The 24,802-nt window shown below is 44.4% G+C and overlaps 1 protein-coding gene across 1 annotated transcript in view; it reads right to left on the bottom strand.

The window, feature by feature from the left end:
- Window positions 1–2,022: 2,022 nt before the first annotated feature.
- The window catches only part of SRP68 (signal recognition particle 68), a 28,310-nt gene continuing 5,530 nt past the window's right edge, over window positions 2,023–24,802 (bottom strand). The window contains exons 3-16 of the mRNA XM_006176454.2: window positions 23,404–23,517; window positions 22,042–22,237; window positions 21,368–21,450; window positions 20,970–21,079; window positions 20,567–20,649; window positions 19,328–19,468; window positions 12,907–13,005; window positions 10,567–10,631; window positions 7,360–7,516; window positions 6,615–6,709; window positions 5,517–5,646; window positions 3,781–3,856; window positions 3,332–3,384; window positions 2,023–2,861 (exon numbers count right to left, since the gene is read on the bottom strand). Of these exons, the coding sequence (XP_006176516.2) occupies window positions 2,634–2,861; window positions 3,332–3,384; window positions 3,781–3,856; window positions 5,517–5,646; window positions 6,615–6,709; window positions 7,360–7,516; window positions 10,567–10,631; window positions 12,907–13,005; window positions 19,328–19,468; window positions 20,567–20,649; window positions 20,970–21,079; window positions 21,368–21,450; window positions 22,042–22,237; window positions 23,404–23,517 (1,630 nt within the window). The 3' untranslated portion in view covers window positions 2,023–2,633. The remainder of the gene's footprint in view (window positions 2,862–3,331; window positions 3,385–3,780; window positions 3,857–5,516; window positions 5,647–6,614; window positions 6,710–7,359; window positions 7,517–10,566; window positions 10,632–12,906; window positions 13,006–19,327; window positions 19,469–20,566; window positions 20,650–20,969; window positions 21,080–21,367; window positions 21,451–22,041; window positions 22,238–23,403; window positions 23,518–24,802) is intronic.

Here is a 24,802-nt window from a genome sequence, read left to right as displayed (position 1 = left end):
GAACCAAGCCTGGCAGTGTTTCATTTCAAACAGGGAATCCAAGGATCATCAGCTGATTTAACAGAAACTCAGAGCGAGTACGGCAAACAATGCATATAAAAGGGAAAAAACTGAGACTGAGCAGTGGAGGGGGGGCCTGTCCAGTCCCAACTGCCTGACGTTCCTTTTTACCAACAGAACGAACAGAGTTAAGGGTGACAGACTTGGCCAAATCATGTCTTTCCCATCCAAGGTTCAACCTTATTCCTCTAAGTTCATACGCAGAGCTTTTACCTCTAACGTCTCTGCAGATCAAAACCATCACCACCCGACAGATCAGAAAATAAAGACTCAACCGCAGTCTCAGGCATGTTCTAAAAACTGACTTATCTGAGCTTCCCCATTACTCTCAGGATCAGGGAGGCAGAAGACTCTTCCAGGGTCACAGCCCATCCTGGGGGAGGGACACGAGCCAGAGCAGCAGGAAGGACCTGCTGAAAGCAGAGCGAGTGTCCACATCCCTTCCTTACTCCTGGAGACCTCACTGCCACCCCACCCCCCCCTGCTCTCAGGGAAGGACCGCGTGGCCTCTGCAGTCTCCTTTTGTGAGTTTGCCCAGCAAAGTCTGGCCCGGCCCACGGAAGAGCCCAGGGCTGACTCTGACCCTGTTCCCATGAGAGGCGACGGCCACTTCCCAGGCCTGAGGACAGGAATGGGGTCCTGCCCTGCTTTCTGTGCTCTGTCCCCCATGACACCACCTGTTTAAGGTCTAGGGAGTCCACGTGAAGGGATGTGTGAGCGAACCGAGACCTCGGCCCAGCCGGGTCTGTCTTATGTAAACATGTGCTTTTAACACTAAATGTGTCTTGTCACGGCCTCATGGGCTTACAGGAGCCACTGCTACTCAGGACAGCTAGCAGGGACACCACGTGGAAGGGCATGTCTAGTGCAGCCATGAGAAAGCGGCAGCTTAGAAAAGGTTCAAATGAGTGACTCGGGATTCTGGCTCCTGCTCTATCTAAAGATAGTAGGAAGGGCTGGAAGGACTTACTGTGAGCAAGACTAAGGGACATAAACATCTTCCCAGATGGGAACAGAAGGAGCTTCTCCAGCCCCGGCCCCATCCCCACTGCACCACAGACACCGGCCACAAGCAGGCTGGAGGACAGCAGTGGGCCTTGAATTGGGCTCCTGGTGCAGAAGGACGCCCCAGCTGTGGCTACAGCCCAGGTCAGCAAGAGAACGAGGCGAGGGAGGTGCAGAGCCTTGGACCACAGCCCCGGTGCTGCCAACCGCACCGGGGAGGGAGTTGGAGGAGGCTGAGGAAGAGGACGAAGGGCCCCAGTGCTCCCTCGGCCCATTGGGAACACCGACCGAGTTTTCAGGACCAAAATCCAGGACCTCAACCTAAGATCATCTGTGCTGTATCTTCAGAGGGAGGCAGAGAGAGAGGAAAGATATCCCTAAGTTGTGTGGCACAGATGATGAAACTTCCAGTTAAAAAAAAAAAATCAGCTTCCTGAGGCTCTTAGACCCAAAGCAAATCCTGGCGGAAGAAGAGATCCTATCTCTGAGCATCGCAAGAACACTGCCAACACTCAAGTCTAACAGCCACGTCTGATCTGTTTCCCCGCCATCCTCTTCTAACCTCTGGCAATCTCTGCCATTCCCGGGGAAACAGAGGCACCACTGAGCCCAGTGTGTTTAATGCGTCTCACACACCTCATGCTTAAGTCATTTTCACTCCCTGCTTTCTGATATTGCTTTTGCGATTTCTATTATGGATACTAGAATAGAAATAAAAAACTGACTAAGGAAAAAATAAAGGAGCAGGAAGGAAACTGATCAAAATATATGGCACCTAAAAATGACAGGCTGGGCACTCTAAAGACAGAGGGCACCCAACAGTCTCTTATCGGGCACCAGACACATCAATGCTGCTGGGAAGCCGGGAAACACGTGCCAGGACAAGCGCACGCGACCAGGCTCCAAGGAGGGAACTGGGACCAGACACGAGCGAGGGTAGGTAAAACATGCGCACGGTAGCCAGCATCTCTGCCTTTTAATATAAGATTTGTTTTCATCATTTCTGAGTGTAACATATTTCTTCTAAAAATAGAGCTCTTTGCTTGTTCTGAAACTTCTTAACTTTCACTTGGCGGTGATGGGGAATAAGGCTGACTTGTAATTCTGGGTGACGCGGCCAATGTTTCCTAGTCACGGACAAACTCTTCAAGGGATTCTGGATGCTCACAGCAAGGGTAAGTTCATTTCAAATCCATGGTACTGAAGAAACACGACAAAACATTCCGGGCCCCCATCTGTGCCTGGTGTGGACCCCCACGAACACATTACTGACCAAAGGTAATCAACCATGGCTCACGTGAGACCAGATGGCAGGAGCCCTGCCCCCAGAGGGTATGGGCAGAGGACCCTGCACACATTTACCAGAAGACGACAGGGTGCCCTTCTGGCACGCTGGTTAAGAATAGAAGTGTACAAACACACAAGACATAGGAATGCAGGGCTGAGGATGTTATACTCCTGCCTGGGGCCAATGCAGACCTGGATTTAATGTCATGGAACCTGCTGGGGTTTTCTCACAATACAGATTAAGAGTCAGAATCTTCCCCTGCCCCCAACGAAGAGCCTGGTTAGCTCCTGAATCCAAAGATGCCCTTGATGTATCCAGTGAGGCCACTCTTGGTCTTCTGCTCCAACTTGTCCTCAAGGGGTGGGAAAGCCACATGGTTGAGGGCCAGGTCAAAGAACAAAGGCTTGCACGGGATGGGCTGGAATCCCGGCGGGAAGTGCACGAGGTTGGCTTGCTTGGTGACGAGGGAAGGGTCCAGGCAGAATGTCTCAAACCGTTCGACTAGAGGCTGAAAGTCAAATCAAAGGCAGGAACTCAGACGTTAATCTCAGTCTATCCGCGGATCAGTCCCTACGTGCCGGGCACCCAGTTCAGAGCTCACATGTGCTGTCTCACTCAACCCCCACAAACCTATGAGGTGCCACCATGTTCCCATCTTATAGCTGAGAGTCAGTGAAGCCTAGTGAGGGTGAGGAGGGGGCTGGGGCTGGGGTGTAGGCCTGGCCGATGTCCAAGACAGAGCTCCTGGCCAGGGGTGCTACTCTGCACAGTAAGTTCCTAACTTTATTTGGGACCATCTAGATAAGACCTAACAAACCTTATGTAGGCAGCTTTCAAGTCCTGAGTAAAAGAAGGGAGGGAAGTAGGGTGTTTCCTAAGAAATTAAGGGTCCTCTGCTCTACACATGAGTACATATTCTTACTTAGGTGAGTTATAAGGGATCTTCTTTATTCCTGAAAAGCCACAGCCGAGACTTACCTTATTATCCTTGACTTGGGAAGAAGTCTCTGTTTGGTGGGAGTCATTTGTATCTGAAAGTTTCACAGGATTCAGTGAGAACAGGGACTTGACACACTACTGTCACGAATGATACCTATCACAACTTTAGGTTCTAAATCCTAAGCACAAAGGCAGCCAGTGTGTGGGGAGTTAGCCCTCTCCCTCCTGAGACCAAAGTTGGTGGAGAAGTAGTGCAGGTAACAGACAACAAACCCCAGAACCAATGTCACCGGCCCAGCGAAGCTGGCGTGGTTGAATGGAAGACACTCATAGGCAGAAGTAGCAGCAGGAAAAAATTCAAACCTTACAGATTAACCAAAACAACCCTTTTCAATCTTAAAACAGAAGGATGAGGAGTCGGGGAGAAGAGGGGTAGCAGTGGAGGGGACTCTGGGAAGACGGCAGCAGAGAACAGGCAGGTGGCTCACCCAGGATCGCGGCCGCCTGCAGAGAGCACTTCTCCGACCTCACTTGCGTGATGAGCTCTTGCACGTCAGGCAGGTCCTGTAACGATGCAGACAACGTGCACTCACGAGCTGGGGCCTCTCAGAGGAGTGCACTGAACTAACCTGAGGTTAAGTGACTCCACTAGTATTTTCATGGGGTTTTAGACTTTTTAAATGGTTCTCCCTACTTTAAAAACAACACCAAAGAAACTAGCCTGTTTCAAAACGGGAAAACTATGGCACGGCTTAAGAACCAATGCCTAGAAACAATGGCGACAATGATAGCTTAGTAAACCTGCCATCCACTAAATGCATGAGGTGCCAGGCACTGCTCCGTGTGGTTCACGTAACTGCTAACTGCATCTAACTGCATCTTCATGATAATCCTCAGACAGACTGCACTTGCATTTTACAGATGAGGAGACGAAAGCACAAAGAGACCAAAGAACATGTCGTCACGTGCCCAGCGGCAGCAAGACAGGGATCAGAGCCAGGCCACCTGGCTCATGGGCTTGAGCCCGACCCACTGACCTCCTGCTTCTGTGAGGGTGATGCCGTTCTCTTGCTCCACCTCTTACTTGGCAAAATTTGGAATTACCTGAGTAGGTCTGGATACTGCTGAATCCTTCACATCTCTGTTCCCTGACACTCTCCCCCAAAACCAGCCGACACATTAGGTCAGATGGACACACTAAGTTTTGTAAAAGCCTCTTTCTTCTCTCCGGAGATAAACCATCCACGCTGGTTTGCCTCCACATTCCAGACACCCCACCCGATGACAATGCCACACTGGCCACCCCATCCCCTGCCCACACTCACCTCCACCTCCTCTTTCCTCTCTCCACCTTCACGCTCTTCCTTCTTTTGTATTCACAGGTGGCCTCCTGCAAGCAAGTCTTGCGCCCGAGGCAAAACCACAAGCTCTCTGAAGGTAGTAACCTCCAGAGGTTTCTCCTTCAACCCTGAGCCCAGCGCTGTTCCAGCAGATACAAGAGCCCTAAGAGCAGCAACTCTCACACTGGCTCTGACATTAGCATCAGGAACCTTAGCTTGCTTTTCTAAACACTCTCTACTCATAAAATATACACAGGTTTCTTAGACCAGTGCTGTAAGAACCTCTATGTCCTCACAGCAGCCCACAAGTTTAAAAAGCTACAGCCATTCCACAATTAGTACAATAAACCAGATCAGCACGTAAGCTTTGATATACACCCAGATCGCCTGGGGATCTTGCTAAAACACACTCGACTCAGCAGGCCTGGGTGGGGCCTGAGAACCTGCATTCCAAACAAACTCCCAAATGCTGCTGTGGCTGGCCCAGGCACATTCTGTGGGGAAAGGCCCCACCAATGGTTCTCAGCTTGGGTGCACATTAGAATCACTGAGGGGCTTTAAAAAACCCTAATGCTCATACCAGATCCCACATCAATTAGAACCAGAATCTCTGAGGATGAGGCCCAGACATCCACCTTTTAAAAATCTTCCGAGGCGACTCCAACACGTGGCCAAGTCCAAGAACAGTAACCAGAGGAACGGCTATCCTTCTTAGAACCTGATTCCCCCGCAGGCCTGGAACGCCGCCATGAGTTACACCCTGACACCGGCAGCTCCAGGCACTCGGGGAAGCACCTCAGCCCACGGCTGACCAGGCAGGAGGAGTCGCAGCCTCACTGCACAAGTGCTTGGGGCTTGGGAACAAGGAGAGGCCAAAGGCTCACCTTCAGGCTGTTTCTGAAGGCTCCAGCATCGGCAGTCACTTCGTTGGCGTACTTCAGGACCCTGTCGTACAGGACGAGAGCTTCGCTCCACTTCCTCACCAGCACGTAGGACTGAGCGATGAAGAAACACCTGATGAGGCAGGGAAGACAGCCTCAGTGTTTTCTTAAGCAGCAGTCGCCCCAGACCAAGGCCCTCCTTGCTGTTTAGGCTAAGCTGCAAAGCTTCTTCACCTTGGGATCACTGCATGGGATGTCAGAGCCCACTACGCTCAACAGTTCAAGCTTGCCAGGCTAACGTGCAGACTCCCCCGAAACCGGAGGTGACAGTGTAGGGCTGAAGCTGACCCACGGTTTTTACTCACTGGCTGACTCTGCAAAGAACAGGCAGTTCGCAAACAGCACAGGGAAGAAGCTGGAGACAGGCAGGAAGGAGGGATGCTGCCAAGCCCAGACAGACACCCTGCCCACCGCCGCCCACACACCTAAGACACAACCGCTCCTCTCGGCTCCCCTCTTTCAAAAACCAAATCCAAAGAAACCTCTTTCTAATGGAAATTACTCTGCTGGGATCAACAGAGCCTGAGCACTGCTGGTCCTTGACAGGAGCCAGAGGGCACTGGGGTGTGCGTGTGGGCTGGAAGAGGAAAGGCAAAAACACCCAGGGCTCTCCTGTGCCGTTCTGCCCAGGTCCCCAACTTGCTGCATAGTCCACTCCCACTTCACAAACAGTACAATCCATTTACGAAACTGACAGGTTTAGCTTTCTCCCAATTTAGCTCAGGTTCCCTGAATCGGTCGCTCTGGTTCTGCTAATTAACATTTTTCCAACACTTGTCCCTTTTCCACTGGGAGGAGGGAGGAAAGAGAAGGGAAAAGATGTTTAACGTATGTGCTCCCCAGCTCCCCTAAGCTGTCCAAGGAGCCAAGCTACCCTGGAAATGCCCAGCCACAACCTGAGACTTCCCTGGAACATGCTAGGCTGACTGCTCTCTCATCACACAGCCAATGACCCAGCCTTTTGGGGGACGGGACATGCTCCCAAGGCTTCTAGAACCATCGGATGGTAGAAGAGACCCTGTCTGTCCCACGGGGACTTACCTGTAAGCCTTGTACACCAGAGTTTTGAGGCCTATCTCTTTCTGGAAGGCTCTGTCCTCCTCTAAGCCAGGAAGCTGGAGCAGTTCCACAAGATTCTGCACAACAGATGCAACAAGGAAACTCATGAAGAGGAGGCCTCATACTGAGTTTCTGACAGAAGACTTGTAGAACAGACATGGGCAAAAAGAACCACCCTAGGCTTCAAATAACGGGGAAAAGTCTGTGACAAGTGACTCGGCAGCAGCCATCCCTGGTGTCACCTCCGCCCTCCTGATACTGAAAGCCTGTTTTTCTTTTCTCTCTTAGTCACACCTCACCTCCCTCAGAGGCTTCTTGGACCGTCTCAGCTAGAGGGGTTCTCTCTGGCTCTGAACCCAGACGGCCCACTCACGTGGCATCTCCACAGCCACCTTGTTTGTGTGCAGGGCTCTCGTCAGCTAGCTGACTGACTGACTGACGATCTCCCAGCGGGCTGAGGCAGGGGGGCCTCAGGTCCCAGGATGCCCCATAGCATGCGGGAGGCTCCCTTGCCCAGAGAAGCGCTCAGTCAGCACCTGCGGGTTCACTAGTGTCTACACGTCGACACATCTGAACAGCGGGCTCACGGGCTGCTGACCTGGTACAAGCACAAGACCTCTGACTTCTACTGAGACACCAACGCTCCCAGGCTGTCACAGCCCTCTCGCTATGCAAAGCTCGGTCACTTTGCACGGGCCAGGCTCTCGCTCTCCCAGTCCCCAGGCACCTGCAGGATGATGTCATAGAGCCGGATCAGGTCCTGGGGCCGGGGAGCGCGCCTGCTGTCGTCATCCGGCTGTTGCTGCAGCAGTGCCTTCTGCAGACCTTTAGCCATGTTCTCGTTGCGCTTGATCGCTGTTGACAGCTTGATGTAAGTCAGGTAGCTGGAATGTACCACATGGCAGCTCAGGTTATGTTCAGGGAAGCTGATGTTCTGGGAAGAGCACGGGACCACAAGCTGGGACTGACCTAGGGGAAGTGTGGGGTGGATGGTGTGTCATAATGCAGGGCCGTTAGGACTGGGCCTTAAGCTTGAAGGGCCTCAAATTCTGGCTGCTGTTCAGTGGCTAACTTGCAGGGGACCAGTATGAGACCTTATGATAAAATTTGATTTTAGGTGAATCACATCCACTCTATATTTTTTAAATAGCCACAGAGCTGCTAATTTCAGAGGGCATGGCTGGTCCTTAAGATGACTGATGAATGATGAACTAGTTCCAGGAACAAGGACTAGTTAACTGCCTGGCCCGCACTGTAAGGACAGTGTACTTGCGTGACAGCTGCTCCTACTCATCTGATGACCTTCTCTTCTCAGAAAATACTGAGCCACAGTCTCTTTGGAGGGTTAGGCACAGTAAACACGTGTATGTATCAGAGACCATGTATGATGCCTGCTTATTTTAACTGCACCATCTGGAAAATCTCTTTAATATTTGGGGATTAAAAACATGGTAACTATTTAAGTCTGTCTAAGAAGTATTTAGGCCTCTAGATTCCCACCCCACTGTGGCAGAGGCTGGAGGCATCCCTGGGAGAGGATACAAAAGAGGCCAGGACAGGGGATACAGGCATAGCTGATACAGGGGCCCCATAAAGAACCAGGGGAGCTGAGGGACTGTCAAGTTCCGAGTGCCGACCTCCTAGCCACCTTCTCCTACTCAGCTTCCAGAACAAGAGTAGCCCGGTATATTCCAGGGATCTGACCAGCCCAAGAAAAAACCCTTCAAGATTCGAGTCGGGGGTCCTCGGTGGAAGGGCAGAGCCAGAATGCCTACAGTGAAACCCACAGCTGACAAGCTCCACGGATATGTGCAGAGCTCCCACAGATACGCCCCAGTCTTTAACAGGAGTAGATGAAGAAGGATCACCAGGCCTTTTAAGGGAAACCTCTAGTAAGACAGAAGAGGCCAAGACCGAGAAGGAAAAAAAAAGCAACTTGGAAGAACCAGACTTTGCAGGGAGAAGAAACCTTCACACAACTATTATTAGTAATCTCAGAAGACAAGGGAAGACTTCGTGGTTGTGAAGTTAGAATGAGACACTACTTAAAAGTAATATTCAAAAAACCCAAATGAGTTCTTAGAAATTAAAATGGCATCGGAAATGAGAAAGGCTATATAGGAGTCAGATGGGCGGTCAGGAGGGGTCAGGGTGTAGAACAGGAGTGGAGCAGCTGAGAGCAGGCTGTAGAGGATAGTGGTAAGAAATGCCGAAATCCCAAAATCCAGAAGTAGCAACATGCACTGTCATTTAGAGACATGAGAGTAAATACTGAAAGAATTTGTTAAAAGAATTAAAAGTGGCTGCTTCTGAGAAATGGAAGGAAAGGTCATGAGATGGATTTTCCTGAAGCTTTGCAGAAAAATCAGACTCTCAAAGTAAGTATCATTCACAGAGTGTTATAGGAATCTAGATACATCTTTACAGAGTTTTATTAAAACACAAGAGCCACCTGATTTCTGCCTTCCGTTTACCCCGAAGCTGATTTCTGATCCTAAATGAAATCATAATCCCGAAACTAGCCACCTGTAGAGGCGGGTGAACGGCTCCAAGGGCAAGGGGCTTCACAATTTGAAAGTTTCCTGACCCTTGTTGAAGCTCTCTGGTCTTTCAAGGTTGGGAAGCTGATCAACTCCTCACTTCGCCTCTCTGTGGCTGTTAACTACCAACATGTGCCCTCACCTCCTGGGGCCTCATCTTTCTCACGGGGTTGTGGAAACAGAAGGCGGCTACTGGCCACTCTTGCTCGATATTCCATGCATCTGCGTCATCTGGCAGTTAATCTGACATTCGCATGGTACCAAATTCTCCAGGAACAGAGATTAAGATAGAGACAGGAGTTTTTGTGGGTTTGTCTTAAAAAAAAAAAAAGGGAGGGGGCAGGTGAAAATATTGAAAATATTGCCAGGTTCACTAAAAAGTTACTAGCAGTGACTAAGAAATGAACTTTCAAGGTCACATGGAAAGAGAATCTGACAAGAAAGAGAGAAATGGAGTTTTATTTTCTCCTGAGGAAGTCTGAAAAATGTCACTCTGCCTCCTTTCTTCTGTGAAACAAAATGATCCACCTTTAAAAAAAATTAAATTTGACAAGATGATTTTAAAATGCATATAAAAGAGCAAAGGGAGAAAAACAGTCAAGATATGCCTGAGGGAAAACCTGGTGGGGGAACTTGCTCTGCCAGATACCAGGACTTGTCATAAAGTTAAGAGCAAATCACCGCACTGGTGTTAGTACAGACCAACAAATCAGCAGGGCAGAAGAGCCCAGAAAAAGAGCATGCAAGCAGAAAACAGGACGTGCTCCTGCAGAGTAGCAGGGAAAGGACAAACAGTCAATAAATTGTACCCTGGAACAATCCGTTATCCTCAAGGAAAGGCGAAGTAGATCCTTACCTCATTCAAAAATAAACTCCAGATGGAATTCAACTTGAGTTGAAACTGAACTTAAGTGTGAAAGGGACGACTTAAAAACACTCAGAACACAGAGGGGAGAGTGGTTAGATGTAGAAGAGGGGGAAGAATCAACAAGGGTGGGGCCAGAGGGAGCTTCAACATTATTGGTTCTATTCCAGGTCTTATGTTGTATAAAAATTTTAATTATACATATTAGAGTAATATGCAAATGTGAGACTCACATGATAAAAGTACACAAATGCATTAGTACTTTAATATGTATCAATAAATTATAAATTATACATAAACATTACATATGCTCTTTTGTTCCAATGATGTTATTACACAATGTTAAAAAGTAATAAAATTACACCTCTCAGGGAGGGATGGAAATGTGAGCTGTCTTGACTGTGGTGGTGGTGTACACGTCGATCAAAATTCATCAAATTGCACATCTGAAATACGTGCAGTTTACTGTATAGGAACCATATCACAATAAAGGTGTTTAAAAAAAAAGTAATAAAATTACAGCCCTTACCTGTGCAGGTACTGAAGATTCGATACCTTCCCCGATTCCCCTTCAAGGGTATAATCTCTCTGTTTCTGCAGAAAGTGAGAAGGTAAAGATAAAACGGCTGATCCTATCCTTGGCTCTGACTACCTCATTCAATGGTGTGGTGCCCCAGTGCCCTGGAACACAGGCACAGACAGTTAGAGGTCCTCAAATATCAAAGATCTACTAGGCATATTCTAGAACAGGGCCACTCAGTTGCCACTGGCATCCAAAAACTGGACTTGAACAAGAGAATTCAGAGTAATGGCCAGTAAGGTTTCCTGCCACTGTGTCCAATGTCCAGACCCAAAGCACCAACAACAGACAGGCCACAGTCCACAGCTCCATCTTAGGATCTATGTCTTAGACCCAAGCTCTATGTCTTTGCTATCAGCTCTTGCCTTTGTGGTTGGCTGAATAATGGCCCCCAAAGATGTCCACATCCTAACTGGAACCTGTGAAGATGTTACCTTACATGGTAAGAGATCTTACAAATGTGATGAAGTTAAGGATCTCTTGATTAGCCTAAATTATCCAGGTGGGCCCCAAATAATCATAGGCTCCTTATAAGAGGGAGGTAGTAGGGTCAACAATATACAGGAGATATTGGGACTGAAGCAGAAGTCGGACAGGAAAGAAAATACTATGCTGCTGGCTTTGAGGATGGAGGAAGGGGCCACAAGGCAAGAAATGCAGGAGGCCTCTACTAGTGGAAAATGCATTCTCTGGAATACTGGAAATGGATTCTCCCCTAGAGCTTCCAAAAGGAATGCAGCCCTATGAACCCATTTTTGACTTCTGACCTCCAGAACTGTAAGATAATACATTTGCATTGTTTTAAGCCATTAAGTTTATGGTAATGTTATAGCAGCAACAGAAAACGAATACACCTTCCTATCACCATATTCCTTCCATTCTGTGAGGTGTGTACTGAATTCAGCTGCTGTGCATTCAAGGTGAACGGCAGAGGCTGGGCTCTGTACGTACCTGCTAAATCAAGGAGGGGAAGTATAATAAACAAAGGCAGCTTAACAGGAGAAGGTAACAAGTGACTACAGCCCAACATCTATTTATTGAACCTTTTATACAGAAAGTGCTGTGGTAGATGACTAAAGAAATACACAGTTGCTTTTAATATGCCTATAATCTTAAAAATGTAACAAATAAATATAAAACAATGCACAGAGTGTTAAAAGGCAGTACCTCAAGCAAAAATTACAGCTGCAAGTATCAGATACTCAGAAAATGGAGAGATGTGGGCTCGGGTAGTGCAGGCAACCTTCCCAGACATGGTGAGCTATGAGCTGCACCTTGAAAGACAGCCAGAGTCTGGACATGTGAAAGGGAGAGGAAGGAGAAGCCAGGTGTGAGGAGGGAGGGAAAGGACAACAGGGTTAGGGATGCACTAAGGTGGGACAGGTAAGTGCGAAACAGCTCAAGGCAGAAGGTTCAGAGGGAAGCAAAGCACAATGCCTGAAACAGGCTCGATACAGACAGGGGAAGGCTGACATACCAGCTCAAGCAGTCTGAACTATACCTGCATACAGCCCTGAGAGCATGGGATAAGAAGAGAACTAAAGCTTCTATTTATATTTCTCAATTCTAAAAACTTTGTTTTAATGCATTTTATATATCCCAAGTCAGCTGAATAATAAGGTTTATAATTCACAAATAAATGTATCAGAAGTAAATCTTCAATTTTACTTACGGGGTGCATCACCATGAGTTTAGAGACCACTGCTCTAGACCCCAGAGAATCCCAGGGCTTTTCATAAGGAGGCAGTGAAATGGGATCTAGAATGATTCAACCTGCTCTTCTGGCAAAAAGGCCTGGAGGACCAAACTGAAACCAAGTTAGGAAAAGCCATCAGCAGACCTTTGTGGTAGTCCAGGCATAATACAAAAGGCTCATCAGAAGCAGGTGGATGGGACCAGGGGCAGGTGAAGTGACAGAAGGGAGAAGAAACAGGTTTTTGGTGACAGGGAAGAAAGAGTTCTGAGGTTTTCAGCCTAGATGCCTGAATAAATCACAGTGATATTAGAAAAAGGGAACACTGGAGAAATCCACCTGGAGATAAGAATTTGAGACCAAAGGCCTAACAGGTACTACACGAAACATTAGGAGAAACAGGATAGAGAGAAAAGAATTGCTCAACCCGATGGGAGCCCAGAAGGGGCTTCTGTTGTTTGTCACCATACCTAAACAGAGCAGTGGATAGCAGCCAAAGCCCTCAGACCACTGGGACCCTACATGAGAATGAGACACACAGACTGAGGAGGACCTCAGCCCAGAGCAAGAGCTGGTGCCGTAGCTGACAGTCCTACCTGATCTGGCTTGAGCTCTTCCCGAACGGCCTGGATGGCGTCCCGACACTCACTGAGCATGGATTCAAACAGACGCTCCTTGGTTTCTTCACTTTCAGCCTGAACAAAGGCAGAATGCGGTAGTTTTTTTTGTTTGTTTGTTTTTTGAGTAAGCCACAGTATTCTGATGAGAGCAGGACCTAACAGCGCTTTGCTTCCTCCAATTAGACATGAACATAAATATCCAACCAACAAAATAAAAAAACGAACAAAAAAAGAAAAACAAAAATCCAACCAAAAACACCCCAAGTCAGAGATCCTTACAGTTGTTAAGATTCTCTACCATATAAGATTTTTCTTATAGTTTTATTCACTATTTGTACGGAAGTGAGAAACACACATATGTAAAAATATAAAATGAACATACTGAAAAAGTATCTGAATAACTGATCTAAAACTGTCAGGCAACAAACAGCTGCTTTAATTTTTCCCCTATCATAGAACTTCGTACCAGTCTCCTCCAACGCCTCTACCTCTGCTCAGGACCTGCCCCTGGCATCCCCAGAGGGGCCTTGCAGGCTAGACTTGGAGCACTGCTACCTGCTACCTCACACTGACGCGCAGCACACCAGGAGTTTCTTCTCCTTTTTCCCTCCAGAACAGACTGTCTTTCAGTATACTGTCAAACTGCCAGTAAATTTGCCCTTACAAATGTAACCCAACAGACTTGTAGATACTGGATTTCTTTTAGGTCAAAGCAAGTGAAAAACATTACTAATTAACAGCCAATCAAAAATATATTTCTCCTAAATATTATATGAGGTTCTCTCCACCACAGAAATTCTGCACTCAGATAGTCCATGTGGCTACACTGAGAACATTTTTCAGGGCCGATGAGGTTGACAGACACTTGATGACAGTGTCTGCAAAGCACAGGGCGTCACCCCTCCGCCAGCCAGCTGGGATAAGGCAAAAAGTGATTCATTAACTGAATACCTGCCAAACCACATTATCATTCTAAAGAATCTGACTGAGCAGGTGGGAATGGACAGAAGGCAGAAAGGAGATGAACCTGTGTTACTGGCAGACCCACTCTGACGTTAAAACATCAACATTCCCATTGTTATATTTGACTTTCCATCGAAACTAACATCCAATCTGATCTCTTGACATTCAACTGAACTCCAAGAAAGCCCAAACCCCTCCACCCTCAAGTACTACCCACTCCTTTAGAGATGGTTGGAAGGGGCTTAAAGAAAAACCTCTTCTTCTCTTAAGAACTCTTATGTTCCAATGTGAAAAAAAAAACTTCCTTGTAAATTACCCAATATAAACCAAACATACTTTTCTATTTATAAGTTACTTGACTTTCCTGTTGTTTAGTAACTTAGGAACAACTCAGGGGTACAGCTATTCTATAAATTTCTAAAGGCAAACACAGCTACCACTAGCTCACTGACACCGAGAGCAGTGCGACCCACTAGAACTTTCTGTGATGATGTAAGCCTGCCCTGTCCGATGCAGTGCTCATTAGCTGCGCGTGGCTACGCAGCACCTGAAATTTTAATTAATTTATATAGCAATATGCATTCAAGTGGCTACTGCTCTGGAGAAACACACTTCACACAAAACACTGTCAAGCATCTCAAGTTAGCAAGATTCTTTATAATTATTTAACCAAATTCACTGGCCCACATTTTCCAAGTACTGGTCCTGTGGAACGGGGCAGCTGTACAGTTAACATGCAACAGACCTGGCGCCACACACACACACCAGAGCCATGTCAACAGCTGGTGGATGAACTCCCAGTTTTGATATCATGCAATCCTGTAAATATGCCACCAACACCCCTTTAAGATGGGTGGGGTTCAGCAGCTGCGGCAGTGGGTGTGCAGGAGAAAAGTAAATTTGGTTTTACCAGCTACACAGGATCTGTCTCCTTTCCTATAGGGAGGGTATGGCTCCAATAAAAAAAACTAAAATGATGTTAAATGCTAAGTCTCTTTACTGCCACATACTACCTTCGTTATTTGAATAAGGAAACCTCTGCATCAAGGTACTGAACAGAAGCAAACTTTCTCTCTTCTTCCAGAAAATTCTAAGTTCCACTGGGAATTTTACAAAAGTCTTAAACCACAACGAAGGAAAACTCCTATCTGAAGGGGAGGACTTCGGTCAGTTGTGCTTTTCTTGCAGCGCCCACACCGCACAGTGACACAGAGGCCACTAATTTCTGGAGCAGAGCTCATGACTCTCTGTGGGCTGGGCAAAATGCCTCCAAACAGGAAGCCTGGAACATATTTTGCTACTTAAATTCTTCTATAAACCTACCTTGGAGGCTAAGATAACCTGAAAGGAGAGAGGAAGAAGAAACACCTCTCCATTCGTATGTAGAGGCAGGGCTCCTCAGAATCGACGTGCAGGCACCTCAAGTCTGTCGCTGAACCAACAAGAATGTGCTGCCAAACACAAGGGGAAAACTCCCTGTGTAAGAATCTGTGGTTGGCGGGACCTTTCCCCAGGTATGCCTCTGACACAGAGAAGAAACCTTACGCCTCCAAAGCAATGTTATTCAGTTCTAACAAAGAAACACATTCTAGATCAACTTTCAGTTGAACTTCAAACACTCTAGGATGTGCTTTTCTACAGCCTCAAGCCACACCTCAAGGCTCACTAAAACCAGCTGCTTGTGTCCTGAGATAGAGACCCCCGGCTATTAAAAACAGAGCTCTCAGACTGTTTTCATTTGTGTAAAGAAATTGCTTAAAGGTGGTGGTGCGACTAAGAGACAAACAAGTTGGGTCCGACCAATTGTCTACCAAACACATACACCTACAGGAGAACCAGGGGATGGGAGCCAGGCCTCACTTGGCCCACTGAGGTGCAGGAAAAACACACATGGAAATCTAGTAAAGGATACAAGCCTCATTTAACAACAGATTTTTTTTTTTTAAGTAAAGGAGAAAGCATCTCCCTTGCATTCAAACATTAAAATATTAGCCATAACTTGAGGATAAGAATAATCAAATCTGCAGCTATTTTAATCCCTGCCCCCCCACACCACCAAAGAGCTGCCTTACACCAGCGACAACTGAGGTGTGATCGAGTATTAATGAAGCAAAATAGAAATAAATTACAGAGTGAGACAACGTAAGGAAGGTAATTAGCATATGAAGACCTAAATCTTGGCTAAAGAAATGAAGGATTTTGCAGCTGGATTCTGGCAGCTGATTAAGTCTCAGCTCCAGTCTCTGGCATGAATACTATCTCCCTGAATTATTTCTTCCTTTCATGCTTTTCAGTAAACTGCTGTTTTGGTATATCTCAATGTCCTAAAAACCTCTACAAGCAAGCAGTAAGTGGGGCTACCAAATTTCTGCACTCCAGTTCCAGGGGTGGCAAACACTGACATCAGCTGGATTAGGAAATACGGCAGTGAAAAGCCCTGTCTCTCTAGGGCATAGCCCAGGCAGAGAACCACTCAGCACAGTACAAGAACTGGCGAATAATCTCACAGTGGCAACAAGGAGCAAGTAGTTCTTCTGCAGATTAGCCTCAACTGGCCAAAGGGCATTTCCCACATTTAATGACCCATGGTTCATTCAATTCAATACACATTTAATCAGCCACAGTGTTAGACCTGACTTCTGAGGATTTAACTGGATTTTATCTGACACTGTACTGAAGTTATTTTACTTACTGGCTTGATCTGGTGTATGTGTCATAGAGCACATTAGGCATGTAAATGTTTTTAATGTTAAAACCGCATCGGGATTCCCAGGATTATTACACTGTTAGAGCTACTGTATTATTTAAAGGTCTCCTATAGTCAAGTGACCCTAATGCACTGTAAGATCCTTAAAAACCACAGATAACTGTGGCACTTAACAGGAAATAATACTGCAGATTCTATAAATTCTATAAGGTCATAAGGGAATATTATAAACTCTATGTCAATAAAATCAAAAATGTACATGAAATTAGTAAATTCCTTTAAAAAATAAAACCCAAACTGACACAGGATGAAATAGGGAATCTGAACAGCCCTACAACTTGTAAAGGAGTTATATTTGTTTAAAACAAGCAAAAGCAAATTTAAAAAACCTTCCCACAAAGAAAACTCCAGACCCAATGGTTTCACTGGTGAATCACAACATTTAAGGGAAAAAAACAAACCCAAACAGAGAAGGAGGGAACATCTACAAACTTGTTTTATGAGGTATGTATACCCTGACACCAACTGTGAAAAGGACATTATGGACAAGAAAAGAAAATCATAGGCCACTATTTCTCATGAAAATAGATGCAAGATTCTTAAAGCATTAACAAATCAAATCCAGCAATATATAAAAGGTACAATACATTATAACCAAGTGGGCTTGGGTATCCCAGCCATTCAAGGTTGGGTTAAACACTGAAAATTAATCGATGTAATTCACTATGTTAACAGGCTTCAAACATTCTTCCCTCTTTCAGCCTTTACCTCTCCAAACTGAAAGATCTGAAACTCTCCTCATTTGGTTCTTTCCAACCCTTTGATTTCACATACTGTTCCAACACATCCCTGTACCTTGTGGAATAACAATTAAAAACCCATACAATATTCCTAGTGTATCTGCATATTACAGCGTTTACTGCTACAGGAGAAAGCTTCATGCTAGGTTTTCTAGTGACCCAATTTGACTGAGGAGCAGCTACATGCAGCAGTGACAGCCTGCAGTAGCTGGGGCAGGAAGCCTTGGCCACTCACCCTGACTTACCCTCAGCATAAAATCTTGGACTAACCTGCCAAAGAACTGCATAAAGCATGTCTAGTGGGAAGAACGCTGACCCTTATGCACAGAAGCACTTGCATAATTTTTAAATTTAATAACTGAAGTAATGTGAGTAAGACATAAAGGATAATGGGGTTAAATGGATGTCCATGAGAAAATGTTAGCACAACACAAACATGCCTCACTTTTATTACTAAGCTTTGGTATTACTGCAAAGAGCTACTTATTGAAGGATTACTTTCTTCTTGATAAGGACCTTAAATACCGTAACAACACACAGCACACCTGAGGGGAAAAAAAACCCAAACTATCAAACCCAATGAGATTCCTTCGCTGTCCCTCCACCTCACTTCTTTGAGCAGGTGCTTAATAAACAAATCTTTAAAAAAAACATTCCCACTAAACCAAGACTGAAAATTCTTAGTTTGAATAACTTCATTCAGTCAGAAAAGAGGTCAAATATGTATTTTTAAATCTACATGATACTTTTTGATTGTAGTTTATTCTACAACAGCAATCCAAAGTATGGAAAAATCCATCTAGAAAGACTCACTACACTACACCACTGTTTATAGTGCTCAAAAGCTGTAGGAAATGCAAATGTCCAGTAAAAGATGTGCTTTGATTAAACAGCGTTTTTAAAAGGACACCTGCCATTATCTGCGTATAGTAAAGATGGATATTAAATAGAATATTTTTAACTATATAAACACGCACACCGAAGACGAGGTGGGAACACAGGCCAACAGCAGCTGTGATGAGATGACTGACCATGAGTATTTTCATCTATTCAATGTTGGCCAATCTTGAACTGCTTTATAAGGGGGGCTGTGACCAGAAGTCAACTCTTCAACTACACTAAAACTCAAATCTGAGAGTAATCCTTTAAAAATGTCCGAACAGCTCAACTAGTCACCACGTGATTGAAGTGATCTTCAATTTCAAAGGCAATGGCTTCAAGTGCAATTGCAAAATGTCTTCACTTGGTCTAATGTAGCCTAAACTGAATTACTTTACAAGGCAAGATATGTCCCCCAGACATTCTTCACCTAATATGGAGGAGCTCTTAAAAAAAAAAAAGCCTCAATCACTGTCTACTTCACACAAACCAAGATGACCAGGATCTCTCATCCTTTGGAACTCATCTGGTTGTTCACAACCACAAACAGGTAACAATTATGTTAGTAAGAGCACCGGGGAGTGCAGCTTTGCGTGAATGTAGCAGATTTATCACACGTAGAACAAGAGATTCAGTTTAGCTAGGCTGTCCTTTAAAGGGCCTAGGAACAAGGTGGCCCTCTAGGGTCAGAAGACTAGGACAAGAGGTCAGAAAGACACCAGGAACACAGTAGTTATGCTGCTGCACCACCTGCTGGGCCAAACGCGACCCCTTACTCTAAGCCAGCCTTTTATTGCTCCCATTTTTAGTAAAGGCTGTCACTGTCAATTTCTTTGCCCTCTACACATAAGAACTCCTCAATAAACTCAGCTTTCAAAATAATTTTATTCAAGAGGGGCATCGTGAGACTGTTACTAAATCCCAAGCAGCATTCAGATGAATTTTTGTTTTGTGAGAAATGAACACCAACAAAATACTCCATATTAAACACACATGGACAACCTTCAGACACATACAGAAGGGAACATAACAGGTTCCTGCTCCTTACCTGGGTGATGGCTGCCTCATTGTCAGCCAATCCCAGTAAGAAAATCCTCACTTTGTCGATCTTCACAGGGACGGTTCTCCCTCTCCACTCCACTTCACTCATGGTGGCTGCCTGCTTGGCTCGAGTCTGAGTGATCAATGCCTGGGAAGTAGTTTTAAAGTAAGGCTTTCACTGTGGGTATGAGTGATCAAGGTGAAAAATGAGTGGAAACTATCGATAATTTGTCTCTTTCTATAACTAGCACATTACAGCTTATAGAGTATACAGAAACTTACATTTAAATTCCTCCTTGGTATCATATCTCTTAGCCTATAGAAACTCAGTCATTAAAAGGACATGACAGAAGGCTAAGAAGAGCAACACTAAGTTTTGGTTGGAGAAAAGCATAACAGTACGCACCAGAAGCAGAAATGTAAATTAGTAGAAACTGACTAAAAATATTTGTCAATGTATATTAAAAGCTTCTAAAACATTCAATTCCACTTTTACAATTTATCCCTAAGGAAGTAACTAAGAACAGTACAAAAACTGGGGACACAGATATTCATGGTAATACCAGTTACCATTTTAAATAATCAACAATAGTGAACTGGTCAAACAAAACGTGTACCACATGGAATACTATGCAGCCATCAAAAGATTTGTGGAACTACCCAGGGAACTATAGTCAGTATCTTATAATTACCTATAATAGAAAAGAATCTCAAAAAGAATAGATATATATGTATAACTGAATCCCTCTGCTGTACACCTCAAACGTTATAAATCAACTATACTTCAATTAAAAAAATGTTTGGAAATGTATTTATTGAAATGGAAAAAATGCAAATGACATTAAATTTAAGAAGCACATTACTAAACAGCATATACTGAGGTCCTATTTTTTTTATCCCCACCCCACTGAGATCCTATTTCTAAAACGTATGCCTTTTTCTCTGTCTGCAAAACAGTCATCACATTATTAAGAGTGGTTACCTCGGGGTGGTAACCAACATGATTTTGGTCCCCCCCCCCCCAATTTTTTTCCAATCTTTTATATTTCCTTTTCCTATGAGCAACAAAGTAAAAAAGTTGAAAAGTTAAAAATATTAAGTGAAAAAAGGTTTTGTTGACAATATAGATATAAATATGCATACATTAATAGCAATTATCCCTGCGTTGACAGGATTATGGATTACTTCTCTTACTGGACTTTTTTCAAACCAAAGACTTTTTACAAAAATGTGCATGCTAGATTACCTCCAATTTTTCAGCCAGGAGACCCTCAGTGCCCCCAGACCTCAATCTCATCTGCATGAGTTCATTGATAGCTGACTGGTCCCCTGAGAAAGAGCGAGAGAGTGAGTGGAAAATCCTCACGGGTCTTGCCTGTTCCCTCGAGAAACACCAGATTCAGCTCCAAGCTCTTCCCCCTCCAAAAGCACATTTCAACGAAGCCAGAGTCCTTTTACAAAGCTCTCAGTGAGTACGGAAGATAAAAGGGCCTAAACACAAGCAATCGCCTCCTGGGTTTTGAGTAGGGCTGACTCCGACAATTCTACTTTTTCCATCAACCAACACCCAGGCCAGAGAAACTCCCTAGGCTCCCTGAGATGACCGCCCACCAAGCCACCTGCCTGCACCCAGCCCAGTCACTGCTCACCAATGTTGTATGCGCAGTAGCGGATGTTGGGTGAGATCTCTTCCACGCGCTGGTTGTAGATCACAGCCTGCTCTTCCGTGAAAGCACTGGCCAGCTTCTCATAGATGGTTCTGCGAGCGAAGAAACATTAGGTTTCACAACAGCCTCACCTGAAGAAAATAAACTCACAAGAAACACAGTGGCTAAAAACAAAACACAGGCCTTAGAAGCCCTTCCACCAACTACCAGAGCTGGCATGTCCTGAGGCTGAGAGAGAACAATCAACATTTCTAAAGAGAAGGAAAAAAAAGGAAGGAAAGAAATGGTAATAACTTTCACAGAAACAATCTTCAGCTCATCTGCAGCTTGAATGTGATGACAATCAAAGCGGGTCACAGCCTTTGGATCCGAGGACTTACTTGCATTTGTTAAAAGCCTCAATGGCGACTTTCCATTCTTGATGTTCAAAACGCAGCATTCCTGAGAGGTAAGCCGTGTAAGCCTGTAAGGCGACGGGAAAAGACAAACTGCTTCAACACCTGAGACCCCGTGTAACAGCTCAATCTCCTCTACGTACTTTGAACTTTTGACATCAAGAAATACAGAGACATTCTGGTTGTTTTTAAAAGAAAAAATTTATTTCACTTATAAAATGTGATACATTATGATTCATTTGCTTCCCAGGAAAGAGATTCAAAATAAAGAAAATTTGTTTTCTTCATTTTACTTAAGAATCAGCTTCTGGGCTATAACATGAGCACCAAAATTTGAATATACACTTGAAATATCATTCATCTCTTTTTCAAATATTCATTAATAAAAAAATTCTTACTTTGTGAATTTCCCAGATATAAGTCTTCCATGTACACATCAAAAGAAACATGAGCTTTCTTTAAAGTTAGAGCAAATTAAAACCCAAGAGCTCAAGAGCAGAAAAATGACAATTTCACCTTTTAAAAGCAAGATTGGGATTTTTCCCCTCCTGACTACCAGTATACAATGTAAGAAACTCTGTTCTGTTTAACTGTATTTCTTTTTTCAAGACACATTTCTAATCTCCACAATTAAGCAAAGTTGATGTTAAGACACTAACCTGAGCCTCCAGCTTGGTCTTGGCGTCTACACGATTGCTCTCACACAAGCGTTCCAGCTCCTCGGCATGCTTCACGGCTTTGCGTAGGCGAGACAACAAGTGGAACCGTTTTCGGGGCTCAGTGTTGGCTTCCTGTTTGAGCTGCATGGCGTAGCTCCAGGCTCTTTCGGCATCCATCAGAACCAGAAGCAAATATCTAAACCAGAGAGAGAACAGGCCAAGTGAACAGGACAGGACAGGCGCATCAGACTCAGATATTCTCTGAGGTGCAATCTGTGGCCTCTCAACCCTTCCCTACGCTCTCCTCACCTTCCTCCGGGGAGCTGCCCTTCTCAAAACCAACCATCAGCATCTCTGATAGGTTTCTAACCACCGACCAGATACATCTTATTAAGACTGCTACCACCTCAAACTTGGCAAACTCAGGCTTACCCCTTCCAAATTTAGGAAATAGAGGCAGTCCAGGCACACAATCTGGCTTCCTGGCTTCCCTATCAAGAACCCTCAAACTAACTTCTCCCTTTCAAGACTTCAGCGTTCTTATGAGGAAATGACACACAATATGGCAGTTTTGCTAACTTGTAGTGTCCCCTGTTCTGTACACGACCAGCACCTCTCAACAATGTCGCAATCAATGAGGTTAAGTAACTATGCCTCCTCGACTTTTCTACAACCAATCTGATGTCTAGCTCAGTCCTGGCTACATCCTAGACGGGAGGCAGCAAACTTTTTTTGGAAAGCACTCAACAGTAAGTATTGTAGGCATTACAGGCCACACGGTCTCTGTCACAACTACTATTGCAGCGCAAAGGCAGCCAGAAGCAATTCCTAAACAGTGTGGCTGTGTTCCAGTGAAACATTATTTACATAAAACAGGTGGCAGGAAGACCAATTTGGCCCACAGGTCGAGTTTGAGGAACTGAACTACAGACTTTTAACGCATGTTGCTTGACATAGTAATCCTTCAGCAAATATGAAGCATGAATGATTCAGCATTGAATTATAAAACTCTTTGTAATAATTTACATATGGTCAGATTTCTCTTAAGATATGCTGATTTAAGTTTAACCACTCAGACATTAAAATTTGCATTTTAGAATCTTTACCTAATAACCAGTTAGATTCTAATCACTGACTTGAACATTTACCATCCCACCACAGTTCTTAAACAAGTTACCGAACCTCTCTGAGCCTCAGTTTCCCCGTCTTGTAACACAGGAACAGTAAAAATACCTATTCCACAGAGCTGCTAAAAGAATCACATGAAATAACTAAAGAGTTTGGCACAGCACCTGGCACACTAGTTGTTCAATAAATGTTATGAACAAGATGTATTCAGCACTTAGCACTGAGCAGTCATACCTGTTATCAGTCAGAAGATCTTCAGTTACTTTTTTCCCTGTGAATTTGTGTCTGTTTCCCATCTTGAAGTTGAGTGTTTTCCGAAGACGTCTTTGTCTACGGGAACAGTAGCCCCTGTAAGAAAACACAAACAAAAATCATTCAGCCAAATCGACAGTATTTTCAATAGTACATTCCATAAGGTCAGGTCAAAAGTTTGGGGTGTTCTACTTACAGTTGCTACAGACACCACCATCCTCTTGCAAACATTCAATGAACTAAAACATGCAAGGAAGTATAACTGTATCACAGAAAACGTGAAGAGATAGAGGACACAGTACCCATACTCAAAAAGAACCCACACTCTAGTTGGAGAGAATAATGCAGATAAAATGGTAACCAAGAAAAAACAAGGCAAATGTCAAGCTAAAAGTACAGGACACGAGTAATCACTTTCTTCTTATTAACACCTTCGCTGGAGTGGACTTATGGTGAACTCTGAAAGAATCAGTAGGGTAATGACGAATGTAGAAGGGGAGAAGAGGCATCCTGAGGGAGACTGTGATGACAATGGAGACATGGAGAAAGGAACTGCAAGCACATCTGCAGAAAAACGAGGCGGCTAATTAGGATAGCGCCAAGAAATACTAAAAATGTCTCCTCTTATGCCAAGCCTCCCTCTCCTGTACTCACACAGCTCTTTATCCTCACATCTACCAGAGCGTGAGAGCATCATCATTATGTTCTTACATGTCTGTCTTGCTAATATAAACCCCTTTAGTGCAAAGATGATTTTATTTCTGAATTCCTCCCAATGCCTTAGCACATAACACACAGATTTGCAATAAATATATTTTGACTAAATTAGTGTAAAATATATACAAAATTTTACAAGCCCATAATCAATAATACAGCATATAATTTACAATATAAAAGGTATTTAAATGACTCAGCATCTCTTAAAGCTACCAGAGTACAGGTTATTAAAAAGAAGACGTAATAGTCTGGTTAAATCTATGAACTAGATCTTTTCTCTCAATCTGTAATTATGCTTTAATCATCACTTACCCTTTTACATAAAAATTAAATGGAAAACTCATACATTACGGGCAGAAATATAAAATGGTAAAAATTTTCTGGCAATATGGATACATTTAGCAAAATCCTTAAAAATGTTCATACTCCCTGAACTGACAGTCTGCTTCTATAGTACTCTATACTAAAGAAGTAATCAGAAATACAAAGAGAAAATACAGAGATTCACAGGAACAAAATTTTTACACCTACAAAACTGGCTATCATATAAATAACCAACTTGGGGGAATAGGTAAATAGATCATGGTATGCTTACATATTGGGTTATAGTGCAACTAATAAAAATCACACGTATGGAACATTTTTACAGGCACGGAGAAATATA

The sequence above is a fragment of the Camelus ferus genome, chromosome 16 (genome assembly GCF_009834535.1).
Source record: "Camelus ferus isolate YT-003-E chromosome 16, BCGSAC_Cfer_1.0, whole genome shotgun sequence".
Taxonomy (NCBI): domain Eukaryota; kingdom Metazoa; phylum Chordata; class Mammalia; order Artiodactyla; family Camelidae; genus Camelus; species Camelus ferus.
This window is presented reverse-complemented; position numbering and strand designations above follow the sequence as displayed.